Raw genomic sequence first — 16368 nt, 5'->3', positions numbered from 1 at the left:
CAAGATGGCGGCCCGAAGCATGGATTCCAAGATGGTGACAATGAGAGTAAAGTCTGGGAGAAGAACCGCCTATCGTGGGAGTGTACGGCGCCGGAGAGCGCGAAAAGATGTCCAGCCCCTATGAGTTCCGGCCCAAAGAAGGAGGGGCCCAGCAGTGAAGATGCGTCCCAGGATGGGACGTCCAGTGAGGAAGAGGGCGCAGCGTAAAGTGAAGTCCGGCCCCGTGAGTATCAGCGCGCACAGAGAAGGGGCGTGGCTGAAGGTGGAGCTGTCGAGAGTGACGAGTGACGGGGCGGTCGTGTCAGAAAGCCGGCCAAGGAAGAGGAGGAGTTGGACGCGCAGGACTCGCATCACTGGTAAGCGACCAGCGCCATTTTTTGTCCAGCACGTGAGAGGAAGGAGGTGCTGCGGTGGACGCTCCGAGAGAATGGCAACCGGAGGATCGGACGACCTGTCCGGAGTGCGCGCTGAGGAAGAGATGCTGGAGCTGAGTACCCCAGGGGCTGCAGGCGAGAGTCGCTCGCTCGCGGATGCCGCCCGTGATTTTTTACCCCCAGTGGCTGTCCAGTGGTCCACTAGGCCCGAACCGGAGCTGGGCCTGCTTATCCATGAGTTCCGCGTGTGGTGCTGGAGCCGGATGCCGGGAGATCCATCCCCCTTGGCCGAGGGTGGAGAACATTCTGATGGGGCCGGAGCAACAGCTGCAGAGGAGCTTGACGGAGGTGAGCAGCCTATACCCCAGCGGCCGGTTTTGCCTGCGGCGCCTGCCGCGACAGCTTCCACGGCGACAGGGGGTGGTACGGAGGCGGAGGCGAGGCCTCCCAGGAAGAGGGCCCCGCAAGAGAGTTTTTGGCAGCTGGCAATGGAGGCCATCAACACCCCCTCGGCGAAGCATTACGCCGAGCTCGGGAGTCTGAAGTGGACTACCCGCAACCCCCCGATGACGCCACGAGAGCAGTGGTGTTGGATCGACACCTTCCTCAGAGGCTGGCTGGAAGGGTTCAACGCGGCGTGGAGAGAGTCGGTGGAGGCGTCCCAGACACGGGGGCGAGTCCTCGAGTTCCACATCCGTGAGGGGTACGGGTTCCTGGAGGAAGAGTGGACCGGGGACGAGGTATTTGTCACCCGTGAGGTCATCAAGCGTGACCACCTGCCCGACCGTCTCCACAACCTACGTGTGGGGGACATTGTTCACTTCGTCAAGTGTGAATGTTCCAGGGGGTGGTACGCATCTGCGCTCACCCGTCCATACAAGTGGAAAGATGTCCTGGAAAAGGACGAAGAGGTCTTCAAGAGGAGGGCCAAAAGGGAGGCTAAGCAGCGCTGGGCTAGGGAAGCCCCTAAAGGCTTTCTTTCCCCACCTAAGGCCAGTACTCCGCCAGCAAAGGAGCCTAGGAGGCGGCAGTGGGGAGATATTTTGAGCGACGAGGAGGAGGATGTCGCAAGCGACAAGGAAGTTGATTTCCTTAGTGAGGTGCCAGAGAAGGAGTCGGCACCACAACACCCAGGAGGGGCTGAGGCAGTTGAGCAAGGGACTGCCAGAGAGACTCAGGCTGGTGCCAGTCAGTAGGTCCATCATTTTTCTGTTACCAGCTACGGTCCTACCCAGGTCGGCTGTGGCAGTGCTACGTCCTCGGACGAGGACCCCGGGCCTAGCAGATACCCCGATCAGCCGTGGAAATGGAGGAAGCCACCTTCGTCTGCAGCATGGGCCGCCTTCATGAAGGAGCGACGGGAGGCCCGGAAGAAGTGAGTAGGCTAAAAGGTCCGTTGACCTTTCACCTCTTCTCCTACTAGGACCCACCGGAATGTGGTTGTGTTCCTGGGACTGTTTCCCAATGGGGGCGGAGTGCCCCATGTTGAATTAAGTTGAAAGAAAAAAAAAATGGAGGACTGTTCCCCTACCTCCCAGGCCAGGAAGGCCTTAAGCAGCACCAAAGTTGTGTGCCCAGGAGAGCTGCTCATTTTGTTTTTACTTTTTATTTTTCTTTTGTTGCGCCTGTTGCGCCTTTTTCTGCTGGAATTTAAAATGCTGAGGCACACCTTGAGGATGGATATCCTCCAAATCTAAGAGACTTGCGGCCTAGTGGGAAGAACCGGTGACCCCCGCTAGGGCCAAGAAGAAAGAGACTCACAGGGTGTTACCTGTGACTGTGTGCCTCAGAATGCAGCCCTTGAAGGAGATTGGGGGCTATTGAGGTGTTGGCCTGTCTTAAAAATATGGACATGGACACTGTGTTTCCAGGGTCCTTACCAAGAAGGACCGATACTCCTGAGAAAGTTTTGAAAAGTTGATAATGGACTGTCCTGAGCTGCTGTTCCGGGGCCCTTAACCGAGAAGGGCCGGTCTCCCATTTGAGAAGACGTTTTTTTAGGACCAGTCGTTTACTACAATGTTTTAGTAAAAGTTAGTAATGTGATATAATGTCATAGCTGCTGATTTGTGTTTATTGTTTAGTGTGGTCGGGGACGACCAACATTAAAGTGTCGGGGAATGTAATAGGGGGGAAGGGCGTAGCCTTCCCTTGGTACTGAGATAGTTAAAGGAAGTGTTCCTGAAGTCAGACATCCCCAACTGTGGTAGACCAAGCTAAGGGGGTTAGCTTTAGTGGTCCAGTTAGTAGAGTAGAGGGGGAACTTAGTGCCTGATCAAGCCTTGTGTGACATAGAGCTTGTTCCTGGCATAATTCCTTGTGGGCTGCGGTACCTGTAAACAGCCACAAGATGCCACTGTTCTGGGTGCAGATGTCAGGTTGAGTCTGCTAGCAGGGTTACAGACAGTGAGGAGTTAAGGCTGTGTGATGACAGCTCACCGAGGGTGGGCACTTTAGGAAAATTCCTGCTTAAGTTTCCAGAAAGCAGGAGGAGTCACTCAGTAAGAGATTGGACAGCAAATCGATCAGGCAGCCTGACTATAGTGGCTGCTAGGGTAGACGGGAGCTCCATACCCTCAGACAGTGGGATCACCAGTGTGCAAGTCTCCACACACAAGAGCACGAGTCCTGTCAGCCGTCCGGGGAAACTCATCAAAGGTAGTGAGAACCCGGGGCACTTCTAGTCTGCAGAAAGCAGAGGAAGATAAATAGGACTCCAGGCTAAGACGTGGGGGAGAGATATCGGATCCAGGTCACTGTCAGTATTACAGAAGAGTCTCTTGGGCCAGGGATTAGAGTCACAGAGATGCTTCACTTAAAGAGGGAACCAGGGCTGAAGGAGTTACCAGCACCTGTGAGAGAGATGATAACCTGTCGGGCCTTATCCATTATATCTGCCTGTAAATACTGTATATATTCCTCTTCCCCAAGTAAAGTCCAAGTTCTGGTTAAGAACCTCGTGTCCTCTGAATTTATTGCTGCCCTGGTCCCAGAAGAGAAATGCCTGGAGACCGCCGCATTCGGACGGCTTGAAGTAAGTGAAGAGCACTACATACACAGCCACACTCCAGAGGGAGGACACGTATTGTCTGTAGGGTGCCATAGCGAGAGGGGGCTACAGCTCGCCCACGACTACCTCGTTGGGGCACCTTACATCACAACACTGGTGACAGGTTCCCATTAAAGTTAACCTTAATCCTTCCTGACCAGGTGATTCTAAATTTCTCCTCTTTAGTTTTTTTCTTTTATCCCGATATCACCTTTTAAAGCGTAACCGTCGGTTTAAGTCTAATTTCATAAATCAACAGTACACATGAAAATAAGCAACTTTGTAATATATCTTATTAGAAAAATTAGCTTCTCTCTCTGTCAAAATTGATCAGTCTTTATCAAAAGTCTCAATTCTGAGTTAAAATCTGTATTCAGTGAGGACAGACTTTCCCATTACTGAGATAGGAGATGGTACACATTTTTTCTTTTATTCCCATCTTTATTTTATTTTTTGTCCCTTCAGGAGACTTTAACCTGCGATTACCTGATCGCTTATTCTATATACTGCAATACAATTGTATTGAACAAAATGTCATTCTCTTATGAAGCCCACCCACAGTCTGGGCTTCACAGGAGGAAACAGATGGCAGCCATGAGGGCATTCAACCTTGGCTGCCATGACATCCAATCTGACTAATATTTAAGCCTATTATTTCGCCTATTATTTTTTATTGTTTGATTTGGCTCACTCTACTTTTAGAACTTATATAAAAATTTGATGTCGTTTCAAGACAAATTTATGCAAAAATGTAAAGCATTCTGAAGAATTCACAAACTTTCAAGCACCACTGTAAATAAGACCTAATAAATAATCTAAGTAAAGTGTTGTACAATTGAAAATATAAAATTGCTAAACTGTTGATATTGCCTTGTCATGCTTTTAATGGTGTCCCCTTGACTCTGGCCATGTCTTCATCAATTTATTGCAGTTCTAAAGAATGGGAGAATCTAGTAACTGTCTCGAGAACTCTGGTACATTTCTAGATTTCTGGAATATGTTCATACTTTGACAACAGAGCAAAGTACAATAATGAATAGCTAAACATTACTCCAATGATCACCAGAGGTTATTTATTCAAGACAAAGCAACTCTATGGATATTCGCATGCAGGGATTAAAGCAATATGGTACTATCGTGCATCAAGAAATTAGTAAACCCCATTTTTGGTTATAATTGTAGATACTCTATTATGACTCGTATCATTCATGCTGCTCTCTTTGTATAAGAATAAGATATTGGAAATAATTTCTAACAACCATTAAATGGTACATGTAGAATAATCCATAATGTGTCTGTATTTCTCAGCCGTTTATACAATACAAAAATTTAGGCAAACAATAACTAGAAGTTACCGAGATAAAACATACCAGCTCTTGTGATTTCTGCCTCAGACGTTTCAACAAAAGTTTCTTCTGTGGATTTCAGGTCATCGTTCCTGTCTATTTCTTCTTCATAATTATATTCGACCTCTCTTTCAGCATATTCTCCAGTTTCTTCTGTTGTTTCAATCTCCAACTCTTCGTAGACCACACTTTAAAAATATCCAAACAGCTTTTATTACTGCATGATTAATATTTCGAAACAATTTTTTTTGCATGTAATAGATTTTAATGACTATTAATTCAGTCAAAAATATTTACAGAAAGTGAAATGTATAGTGACATTTTTAAGAGGTGCTCTGTAGCTTGGAATAATATTCTAGATAGGCAGCATTAGCAAACATTTATTTTGTTATTGGTTTTACTCAGAATGGCCACTAAACTAAATCAAGGGTAACCGTAGTATTAATTTTTATTTCATGATTGAATCAATAGTACACATGAAAAAAAATCAACTTAGTAATATATCTTATCAGAAAAAAATGTTTCTTTCAGCTCCTAGATTGATTTTCCACTCGCAATTCACTGGTAAAATCTATTAATTCTGTATTCAGTGAAGACAGATTTTCCCATTACTGAGATAGATGACAGTTGGTGCTTTTAAAATTGCATCAAGACGGGAGGGCAGCAGACGGAGGTAGACACAGACATTCTGTTGCATGGTCTCGTGAAATGAGAGTTACTATTCTCCATAAAACTTTATGAGCACCAACTGTTATCTCCTATTTTAGGAATGGGAAAATCTGTAGTCATTGAGCATAGATTTTACTTGTTAATTGAGAATTTTGAGAATGGTGAATCCAGAAGAAGGGGCTGATTTTTATAATAAGATATATTACAAGGTTTCTTATTTTTACGTGCACTATCCATTTAGGGAAAAAACATTTAAATAATGAATATATAATTAATATTTAAATTGTTCTGCACTCAAAACCACTTGTTAAGCAGATATCCAAGCCATGATGTGACTAAATTGGTTGTTCAATGACACCAAGTTTTCATTAGTCTCCAAATGTAAGTAAATTAAACTTACTAATGTACTTTAGTTGTGAAATCTTTATGGAGGCTGGCTATTTGGCTCAGATTATTAGCTAAGCCATGCTTTCTTTATTAAGGCTAATGCAGATACAGCTAAGTAGGCTGGCTTCGCTAATCACCTGATATAGAAAACCAGCGTCCCTAAACATTTCACCAACACTGAGAGGGGAGGGAATACTCTGCCTACGTTGGAATAACAGTGGAAGTAAGGCATCTGAGACCATGTGATTGATACTAAAATCAGGCTACCCAAAAAAAGTCACTTTTTTGTATTGTACAAAATATTCTTTAGAAACTACAGTCAAAAGTTCTGCATAGCTGTGAAATTGTATGAAGCATTTTTTTAAGAAAATATGCCAAAAATCTGAAAAAATATGCAGTCAAAATTATATAAAATCATAGTGACATCTGTGTCTCATCAGTGTGATACGTACCAGTGCCTGTGAATCAGTGGTACAGTTAGCGCTGTTCCCAAACTCCGTGTGCTGAAGGCTGCCCTCTTCATTGCCCCATGCTTGCGCTGCAATCAGCGAGAGCAAGGGACAATGTTGAGAGTAGTATTCTGCTCCCACTGTGTCCTGGTGTAAAAATAAGAATAATATAAAAGAATCCTTATACTCACCTGTCCGAAGTTGCCCCCCACTGTAATCCATGTGACTGCTCATGCCGAGGAGCCGATGAGAATGACTCGCTGCAGCGAGCGGTGTCCTGTCACTCACTGAGCTCAGCACAGAGCAGAGGCCAGCTCGCTGCAGCGAGTCATTCTACCAGGCTCCTCGGTATGAGCAGTCACATGGATAACAGAAGGGGGCATCTTCGGACAGGTGAGTATAAGGATTTTTTTATTTTATTCTTATTTTTACACCAGGACACAGTGGGAGCAGAATAGTACTCTCAACATTGTCCTTTGCTGGCACTGAGTGCAGCGCAACCAGGGGATAATGATGAGTGATCGCTTCAGCACCAGGCGCTTGGGAGCAACACTTTCTGTACTGCTGATTCCCAGGCACCGGTACAGGTGATTCTGATGCGGCACACGGTTGACACACGTGTACCACACAGGTGCACACGGACATGGATATCTCCACTACTGATTTTTCCAGTACCATAAATATCCAGACGTCTGAAAGACGCCTCAGACATAGATTATTTATAGCTGTGTTTGTGTATTGAGGTTTTGTTGCAAAGTTCTGCCATTATTTTTACAAAACTAATAAAACAGCCAAACAGCAATGTACACATTATTTTAATGTGTTGTGAATCCAGCAAAACCACAGCAGAAATCAGGATTTATTCTTTTGCTGCAGAATGGTGTTGGATGTGACCCTTTGTATTGAAAGAATGAAATCAAAGGTGAAAATGTAATGCTAACATATTGGGCATGCTATCGATTTATAAAATCCCTATCATGCTCTAAATTTTTCACTGTTTCCACTATGTGTGGATGAGGTTTCCAAAACTCTTCGACATTTATCCTATTCCAGAAAACACCCAGAAAGTCCACAACAAACCAGTCACATCTGAATGAAGACTGATAGAATATTGACTGTCAGCAAAATATAGTGTTGATTTATTTTTTTATCTATATCTAACAAATATAAAAAAATTAAATTAAGTATATCAAAAACCACACATAAAAGTCTAAATGTCCTATTACACACCTTTCTGTTAAAGAGAAAACTGAGTCCCCACGACCTTCACATTCTCCTTGAAAAGCTGGAGATGGGTAGGTGTTTATGTCATCTGAAAATAATAATCAGTCATTAACACTTGGACAAAATATATTGCCTCATTTAATATAAAATTCCTTTACAGCAATCCTACATTTCATATTCTGTAAAGTCTTTTTTCTGGCACAGAACTGCAATATAATGGAAATTATTGTGGAATTTCACACAACCTACAGCAAAGGACAGAGCAGAGATAACCAATTAGAAAATTCCTCTGTTTTAAAAACAATAAAATTATAGTTGATAATTTTATATAACGATTTTATTTTGATCTTTATTCTCTACTTATACAACTTTGTGTATACTTTTTTTGAACTGTTCAAAAGTGTATCACATTCCCTTGCCTATCAAGTCCAATGGATGACACATTATTTTATATTAATATTTCCCAAAAGTGTATAATTCAATATGCACCCTTATTATCATGTTGCTGCATATCATAAATCATCTAAGACAAAAAAAAGAAAAAAAATGTAATACAAAAACAACTGTGGAGGTCATGTGGAGTTTACAAAAATAAAATACTGTATATTGGGCCGAAGTGTAGTCTCCTCCATATCACAGACTGACAACATGCCATAGTGATGCAAGAGCGTATCAAGGGTGTAGAAAATTGATAAGAAACCACAGTGCTTAGAGGGAGATATATTGAAGATTACATGTATATCCAGATGGTTTCCATCTGTTATTTTGATAACCCGTGATGTCATGTTCTTTTGATATTAATTTGTATGTGTATCTGATTTTAAAGGTGTATTTTTGTATTTTTTATTTAGTTACTTGCCTGTATATCTTTTTCTGTTTGTGTTCTATTTCAATGGTGCATTAGGTTGTTACATATGGATATAAGGTTTAGGTTTTTGTTTATTAAAGGAAATCTGTAATTTGGGGCAGAGACCCTGATTCCAGTGATGTATTGCTTACTGGTCTGCTTTGGGTAGTTTTTATAAAATCATTAGTTCACCAGCAGGAGAATATCAACAGATGACGAGAAAACCTGCTACCAGGTAGTCCCACCCCTGACTGACAGCTTTCTGTAAACACTGTGCATAGGCAAAAAGCAACCAATCAGTGGTGTGGGGGGTTATATAGAGCTCAGCTTTCAGAGAACTAGTAGATCTGCAGCAGAAAAAAAAACTATTTTTTTTTCTCAAAACTGTAGCAACCAGTAAAGTAAATTATGTATCACAGGAATAAGGGTCTGTGCCCTCTACATCATGCCACTCTCAGATGGGATAGCAAAACCTGGTGACAAATTCCCTTTAAGAATGTTTTAAGAAGCTGTAAGTAATCGTGATGAGCGAGCACTAAAATGCTCGGGTACTCGTTGCTCGGGTCGAGCAAATTGGAATACTCGGGTGCTGGACCCGAGTAATGATCCCAATGTAAGTCTATGGGAAACTCGAGCATTTTTCAGGCTGCTTCCCCCGGCAGTCTGCAGAGGGCCTAAAAATTTCCCACATTGATGGGAACAGTGCTCAAATGACATGGGAACAGCATGGAGAAGACCCCTGGAAGCATTTCTGACTCCCAGGTCATTGCTGTCAAGAACGTTGTCTGAGTATTACAGACTCACAATAAAACATACAAAAATGAAACAAAAATGGATTTTCCTGGGAAATATGTTAAGGAACATCCTTTCCAGTGTAATTACTTGTATATAAGGCAAAATAAATAACCAAAAACAAAAATACTCCTCCACAACTTGGGCTATGTTGACACGTAGCGTTTTCGATGCGTTTTTGCACTTTTGCATTGCTTTCAACCAAGACAAATGCATTCACTGGGAAATGTCATTTTAACATTTTACAACCTTATCTGGCCATGTGGTGTGTGACACATCATCAGACACATGCATACAGTGCTGAAAAGACATGGGAACAGCATGGGGAAGACCTCTGGAAGCATCTCTGACTCCCAAGTCACTGCCTAAAAGTGCGCCCATCATAAGTAATCCTTGATAGATGCGAAGATGCCTCCCGCCATGCACCTGTCGTTGCAGACTTGCAACAATCACTGTCCACGTCCTTGTCCCAGTGCAGCGTTCAGTTGTCCCTACCCATTCCTTGGAATGAAAGCGCAAGTATGCAGCCAGCCACCCACCCACAGGCTGTAATACTATACTGCCAAATTTTTGACAGCTGCTCGGTCCTCAGCCGCCACTATTTCTCCCGGTATCGTCTCCACCTTCCACAAGCACAGGTCCCACAACATTACCAGTGCCCTGCCCAGTGCACTTACTGGGAGGGACTGCCTAACCACAAACACGTGGACAGGTGAATGTGGCCAGGGACGGTACGGAGCCAGACCACAGCTTTTTTTGCTGAGTTGTATTTCACCACAGCAATATTCTTTAGCTTGGTGAAAGAACTTGGGAAACCATATCTACCCAGCTGTCATTTCTCCCAGGAAGTCCTCTAAAGCTGCTTTAACTTGAAATGTGGCCTTTTAGGCTTGTGGAGGTGGAAGCTTTTCATAAACTCATGCCGGCGGCGGCTGGGTGTCCATACTCGGTCCCCAGCCGCCACTATTTCTCCGGGTATCCGGGTATCATCTCCGCCTTCTACAAGCACGGGTCCCACAACACTACCCATGTCCTCCCCAGTGCACTTACTGGGAAGGACCGCCTAACCACAAACACGTGGACAGGTGAATGTGACCAGAGACGATAAGGAGCCAGTCCACAGCTTTTTTTGCTGAGTGTTGTATTTCACCACAGCCATATTCTTTAGCTCGGTGAAAGGACTGACATAGAGGGAAACCGTATCTACTCTGGGTGTCATTTCTCCCAGGAAGTCCTCTAATGCAGCTTGTTGCAGAAGCAATGGCAGCCTGTCCAACATCAACTCACACTTGTCGGTGGTGCTTTGACACACAAACATCTTTCTTTGCACATTTAATTTCATGACTACAGAGTTGGGTAATGGCCTGATCTACAATGCAATTTGAGAAATAACATGCATAAGCGCGTCTGATCCACATTAAAAAAGCAGCCATAGAGTGTCTGGGAACCTTCCCACACAGTTTTCTTAGCCAGGGCTGCTTATCAACATGGATGGATGGAACCACCAGAAAACCGGAGACTCCTCCGGTGGGCCCTGGCTTCTTCTTCAGGAGAGTTCATAGTGCCGAGGTGAGGCCATGATGATGATATAGACCACCATCTGCTTAGTTTTCTGTTACTTGGAATGCAAGCGCAAGTATGCAGCCAGTCACCCACCCACCCACAGGCTGCAATACTAAACTGCCAGATTTCTGGGCAGCTGCTTGCACTTGAAATGTGGCCTTTTAGGCTCGTGGAGGCGGAAGCTTTTCACAACCTCATGCCTCATGCTTCGTGTACATACTCGGTCCCCAGCCGTCACTATTTATCCAGGTGTTGTCTCCGCCTTGTACAAGCGCGGGTCCCTGAACATTCCTGCTGGTACTTTTCTGTGGGAATTTGCTTGCCTCCTACCTGCCTGGGATATTTCCAGTAAGCTATGGTATGACGCCATGGTATTAGCACTGCCCCCAGTACCAGTAGCAAAGCCATCCCTAATTCCTTCTCAGGAATTTTATTTGGTAGACTGAGTGGCTGCCCAAATACATTAGTTTCTCACAAAGGAGCTGAAGATAGAGTGGCAGTAGGTGCAAGTTTCTCCAGCCTGTTAGATATTAGAGAGTGAACGGCAGCGCATTGAAGCCTTGCAGTGCTGGGATTCTGGGTTCTAATCCCAGCAAGGACAACATCTGCAAGAACTTTGTATGTTCTCCCTGTGTTTGCGTGTGTTTTCTCCTCAGTAAAAAAGCAGCCATTGAGTGTCCCACACACTTTTCTTAGCCAGGATTGCTTCTTGGCAGGGTTGGACAGTCCCACCAGAGAATCCTCTGGTGTGCCCTGGCTTCTACATCAGGAGAGTTCATGATAGTGCTAACTTTGCAGCTGCTATGGGGCGCTTGAGCGGGGGAGAAAGGTGAGCCCTCAGAATCAAATCCTCTAGTGGGCACAATGTTTTTCAATCTGAAACAGCTTCTCAGTGGGAGTTGTATTTCACCACAGTCATATTCATTAGCTCGGTGAAAGGACTGGCATAGAGGGAAACCGTATCTACTCCGGCTGTCATTTCTCCGTCACCAGGTTCCGCCCATTGTCACACACGACCATGCCTGGTTGTATGTTCAGTGAGAGCCACAGATCAGGCAGCTGTGTTACAGCTTTCAATAACTCTGCAGCGCTGGGTGGTTTGTCACCTAAGCATTAAGCATGTTATCTTCAGCACAGCCTGTTGCCGCTTGGCCAAGGCAGTGCTGCAGTGCTTCCAGCTTGTGACTGACGTGGTCATTTCGGAGATGGAGGCTGAAGTGGAGGAGGAGGCTGAGGAGGATGAGGTGCAGGAGCTGTAGACTGTAGTGCCAACCCTGATTGACCTAGGGCCCGCAATCCTTGGCGTCGGGAGGACGTCTTCCTTCCCAAGGTCCGACTGGGTCCCGGCTTCCACTATGTTAACCCAGTGTGCCATCAGCGAGATGTACCGTCCCTGCCCACAAACATTTGTCCACGTGTCTGTGGTTAGGTGGACTTTCCCAGTAACTGCCTTATTGAGGACACGGCTAACGTTTTGGGACACGTGCTTGTGTAATGCGGGGACGGCACACCGGGAGAAATAGTGGCGACTGGAGACCGAGTACCGAGGTACGGCCGCTGCCATCAGGTTGCGGAATGCATCCGTCTCCACGAGCCTAAAAGGCAACATTTCAAGCGCAAGCAGTCATGAAATGTGGGAATTTAGTACTGTGGCCTGTGGGGCGTTGCCTGCTTATTTGCGCTTGCGTTCCAAGGACTGGGGTGTGGAAAACTGAACGCTGCGCTGGCACTAGGACGTGGACGTGCTTCCTAATGCTGCTACTTGAGATTGTGCAATAACAGGTGCAGGGCAGGATGCATCTTCGCATGCACCATGGACAGAGGATTGGCTTGCATGCACAACAGCGGAAGAAGCAATGGTGCCACCCGCAGACACTGTTCCTGGACCCTGGGGTTCGGCCCACAAAGTCGGGTGCTTTGCTGCCATGTGCCTGATCATGCTGGTGATTGTCAGGCTTGTCGTTTTGCCAGCCCCTGCTGATGCTGGCCATGCAGGTGGTGCAAATGCCCTTTTTGGGGTTATGGGCAGAGTATTTAAAAAACAACCAGACTTGGGAAGACCTAACAGTAGTACTGGCAACTTCCTTCGTGTTGGTTTGACTGGGAACGGTTGCCTGCCTTCTTTCTGTGGCCACCACACTGCTTCTTCCTGCCTGTTGGGGTGCTCTGTCTCCCTCCCCCTGTGTGCTGCTCTCCTCGCTCTGCATGTCCTCTTGCCAGGTTGGGTCAGTTACTATATCATCCACTACCTCGTCTTCCACTTCTGCACTCTGCTCCTCCTCCTGACTTTCTGGCAATTGTGTCTCATCATCGTCCACCTCTTGTGACACTTTCCCACCGTCGCCTTCATGTGACCGTGGCTGCTCAAATATTGCATGCGATCTCCTCTTGCCCCACTTGAAGTGGACCGGGCGAGAGGCCCAAATCTATAAATGGAAAAGTGAACAGCTCTTTGGAGTGTCCAAGTGTGGGATCTCTGGGAACTCGGCATGGTGGGAGGAAGGAGGTTCAGGGTGAGGAATATGCGGTCCAGACTCACAGCTACTGAGACTTGACCGTGTAGAAGACAAGATGGTGGTGGTGGTGGCTAAGTGACTGGAAGCATTATCAGGTATCCAACCAATAACCTTTTCACACTGCTCTGTGTTCAATAGTGGTGTTCTGCGGTCCCTTATTAATTGGGACAGGAAGGTCAAGCGAGAAGATGTGGGTGTTTGTTGTGGCACAATTTCAGCTTGCCCACGGCCTCAGCCTCTGCATGCACCATCATGTCCAATTCTCCGTCCCTTGCCACGTGCCTTGCCCATTTTAAATGGAGGACAATATCTTCCACGCTCACAACAAATGACTGAATTTGGAGCGAACTTATATGTTGTCCGTGTGACGGACAAACCACAGTTTTAAATATCTGGCCTGTAGGTAACTATTTTGAACAGCAAACTGGTGTCAATTGCTTCACTGACACACAGAAACAAATTTTTAATGGAGGTCAGAAATGGCAGTATTTTATGAAAACGTATATGTGATCCGTGTGACGGAGAAAACACAGTTTTAAATACTTCGCCTGTAGGTAACTATTTTGAACCGCAACCTGGGGTCAACTGCTTCACTGACACACTGAAACAAATTTTTAATGGAGGTCAGAAATGGCAGTGTTTTCTGAAAACGTATATGTGATCCTTGTGACGGAGAAAACACAGTTTTAAATACCTGGCCTGTAGGTAACTGTTTTGAACAGAAATCTGGTGTCAATTGCTTCACTGACACACTGAAAAAAAAATTTAATGGAGGTCAGAAATGGCAGTATTTTCTGAAAACGTATATGTGATCTGTGTGACAGAGAAAACCCAGTTTTAAATACCTGGCCAGTAGGTAACTATTTTGAACAGCAAACAGGTGTCAATTGCTTCACTGACACACTGAAAATTTTTTTAATGGAGGCCAGAAATGGCAGTATTTTCAGCGCAATTATATGTGATCCATGTGACAGACAAACCACAGTTTTAAATAGCTGGATTTTTAGCGCTGCAATATGGAAAGGACCTGTCTGTATTGTGCAGTGCCAACAAGCAAATGGAGCAGAAAAACAGTGTTCTCTGGATTGCTTTTTAAGCAAATAATGAGGATTAAGATCCAAAAAAAAATTATTCCCCTGAGACCTGTGCCTATTTCTAGAAATATCTAACATCAGCAGCAGGAGCAGCAGACAAAACTGGAATGGAGCCTCTAGTTCAAAGTGCACTGCAGTCTGCTATATACCCTGCCTGCCTCCCTATATACACTGCCGCCTGCCTGATATCTTTGCAGATGGATTAGTCCTCAGAAGGACTGTTTATTGAGCTGGATATGTGTAATGTACTTGTTTTCTCCCTACACTACCTAATACACAAGCAGATCTCTCCCTAGCTCAGCAGCACCTCTTCCTACACTGTCTGATTCCGGAGTGACTGTGACGAGCATGGCGGTGCCAGGTCTGATATAGATCTGATGACGGCCAGCCAATCACTGTAATGCCACAACCAACATGGCTGCGGCATTACAGTGAGTGGCAGGCAATCGCTGCATGTTCATTGTCTCTGTAAAAAGCGTCAAACATGCAGGGAGAAGACCCGAGCTCCCGCCTAGCAACCCCGGAAATACTCGGCGAGCGCCGAGCATCTCGAGCAGTGAGATGTTCGGACGAGCACAGAGCAATTTCACAATAATTTTTGGGGTTTTTCTTTTTACACTATTTATTGTATGGTAAAAAATTGTCAATATGATTCTCCAGATGAAAAAGATTGCAGCAACACCAAATTTGCATATGTTTTTTTAAATTATCTAAGTGGAGGAAAAAAATTTAAAAAAAGTAAAAAACAGATACGTTTTGATCGCTTCTTATTATATTTTTTTTACAAAGCTGAGGCGACAGAAAAAACGCAATTTAAACCATACTAAGCCATCAGCACCCTGCAGTCGCATTGCCGGGGGGATTTGGGCACATGGAACAGTTTGCTCACTTTAAGGGCGGTTTCACATCTCCGTATATTTCCGGTACTGGAAAAAACGGTACCAGAGATATCCGTGTCCCGTGTGTCCATGTGTGTCACATGTTTGTCACATGTTTGTCACATGTGTGGCAATCGTGTGCCACCCGTGTGCCGCATCAGGATCACACGTACCGGCGCCTGGGAATCAGCGCTACAGTTAGCGCTGTTCCCAAGCACCGGGTGCTGAACTCTGCCCTCATCATTGTCCCTTGCTCGCGCTGTGATCAGCATGATCAAGAGACACTGATGGGAGCAGGAGTCTGCTCCCACAGCGCCCATGTGTAAAAATAAGAATAAAATAATAAAATCCTTATACTCAACTGTCCGGAGATGTCCCCCGCTGTAATCCTCTAGCCGCTGACGCAGAGGAGCCGAGGAGAATGAGCCACTCCAGCGAGCAGTGCCTGGAGCTACACTGAGCTCAGGAGCGGTGTCCTGTCACTCAGTGAGCTCCACTCAGTGCAGGGCATGCTCGTTGGGAACAGCGCTAACTGTACACTGATTCCCAGGCGCCGGTACGTATCACACTACTGACACACGGGTGTCATCCGTGTGTGTTCAGTGTGAGACATTTTGCGGACCATGCATCCGTAAAAAAAAACGGACATGTCAGCGTGTGGAGCACACAGACAAACGGTCCATGGAAACACACTGACATGTGCACAGACCCATTCATTTGAATGGGACTGTTTGTGTCAGTGTCTCCGGTACGTGTAAAAACTATCACCACTCATACTGGAGATACTGACGTGTGAAAGAGCCCTAAAGGTGGTTGAGAACAGCAGGAGGAGCTGAGCTCCACATGCTGCTGTAAGGCTATGTTCCCAAGATCAGTATTTGGCGAGTTTTTGATGTTGGAGAATTTCCGCACCATTTCTGCACCTTTTCATTGCGTTTTTGTGTGCGTTTTTTAACATACATTTTTACCCCATTTTTGACAATGCTTTTTGTCTCTGTTTGGTGTGTTATGCTTTAAATAAAGCTGCTTTGATTTTGAAACCTCCTGGTATTTGACATACTTAGGTGCGGATTACATGCATTTTTTATTTAAAGCAAGTCTATGGGGAAATTCCGCACAGAAAACTCAGCGTACTCGTAAGAGAAATTGGAAAAATGCACCGCATGTGAGTTTACGTAGC

At 45.3% G+C, this 16368-nt stretch overlaps 1 protein-coding gene across 1 annotated transcript in view; it reads right to left on the bottom strand.

Moving 5' to 3' along the window:
* LOC141265246 (collagen alpha-4(VI) chain-like) overlaps positions 1–16368 on the bottom strand; it is a 429350-nt gene that overhangs the window by 79497 nt on the left and 333485 nt on the right. Inside the window, exons 39-40 of the mRNA XM_073678073.1 lie at positions 7505–7586; positions 4794–4957 (exon numbers count right to left, since the gene is read on the bottom strand). Of these exons, the coding sequence (XP_073534174.1) occupies positions 4794–4957; positions 7505–7586 (246 nt within the window). The remainder of the gene's footprint in view (positions 1–4793; positions 4958–7504; positions 7587–16368) is intronic.

This window comes from Phyllobates terribilis, unplaced genomic scaffold (assembly GCF_046119375.1).
Source record: "Phyllobates terribilis strain yellow unplaced genomic scaffold, ASM4611937v1 Scaffold_4__5_contigs__length_816908805, whole genome shotgun sequence".
In the NCBI taxonomy this organism is placed as follows: Eukaryota; Metazoa; Chordata; class Amphibia; order Anura; family Dendrobatidae; genus Phyllobates; species Phyllobates terribilis.
The sequence above is the reverse complement of the archived record's forward strand: the minus strand, read 5'-3'. Positions and strand labels throughout refer to the sequence as shown.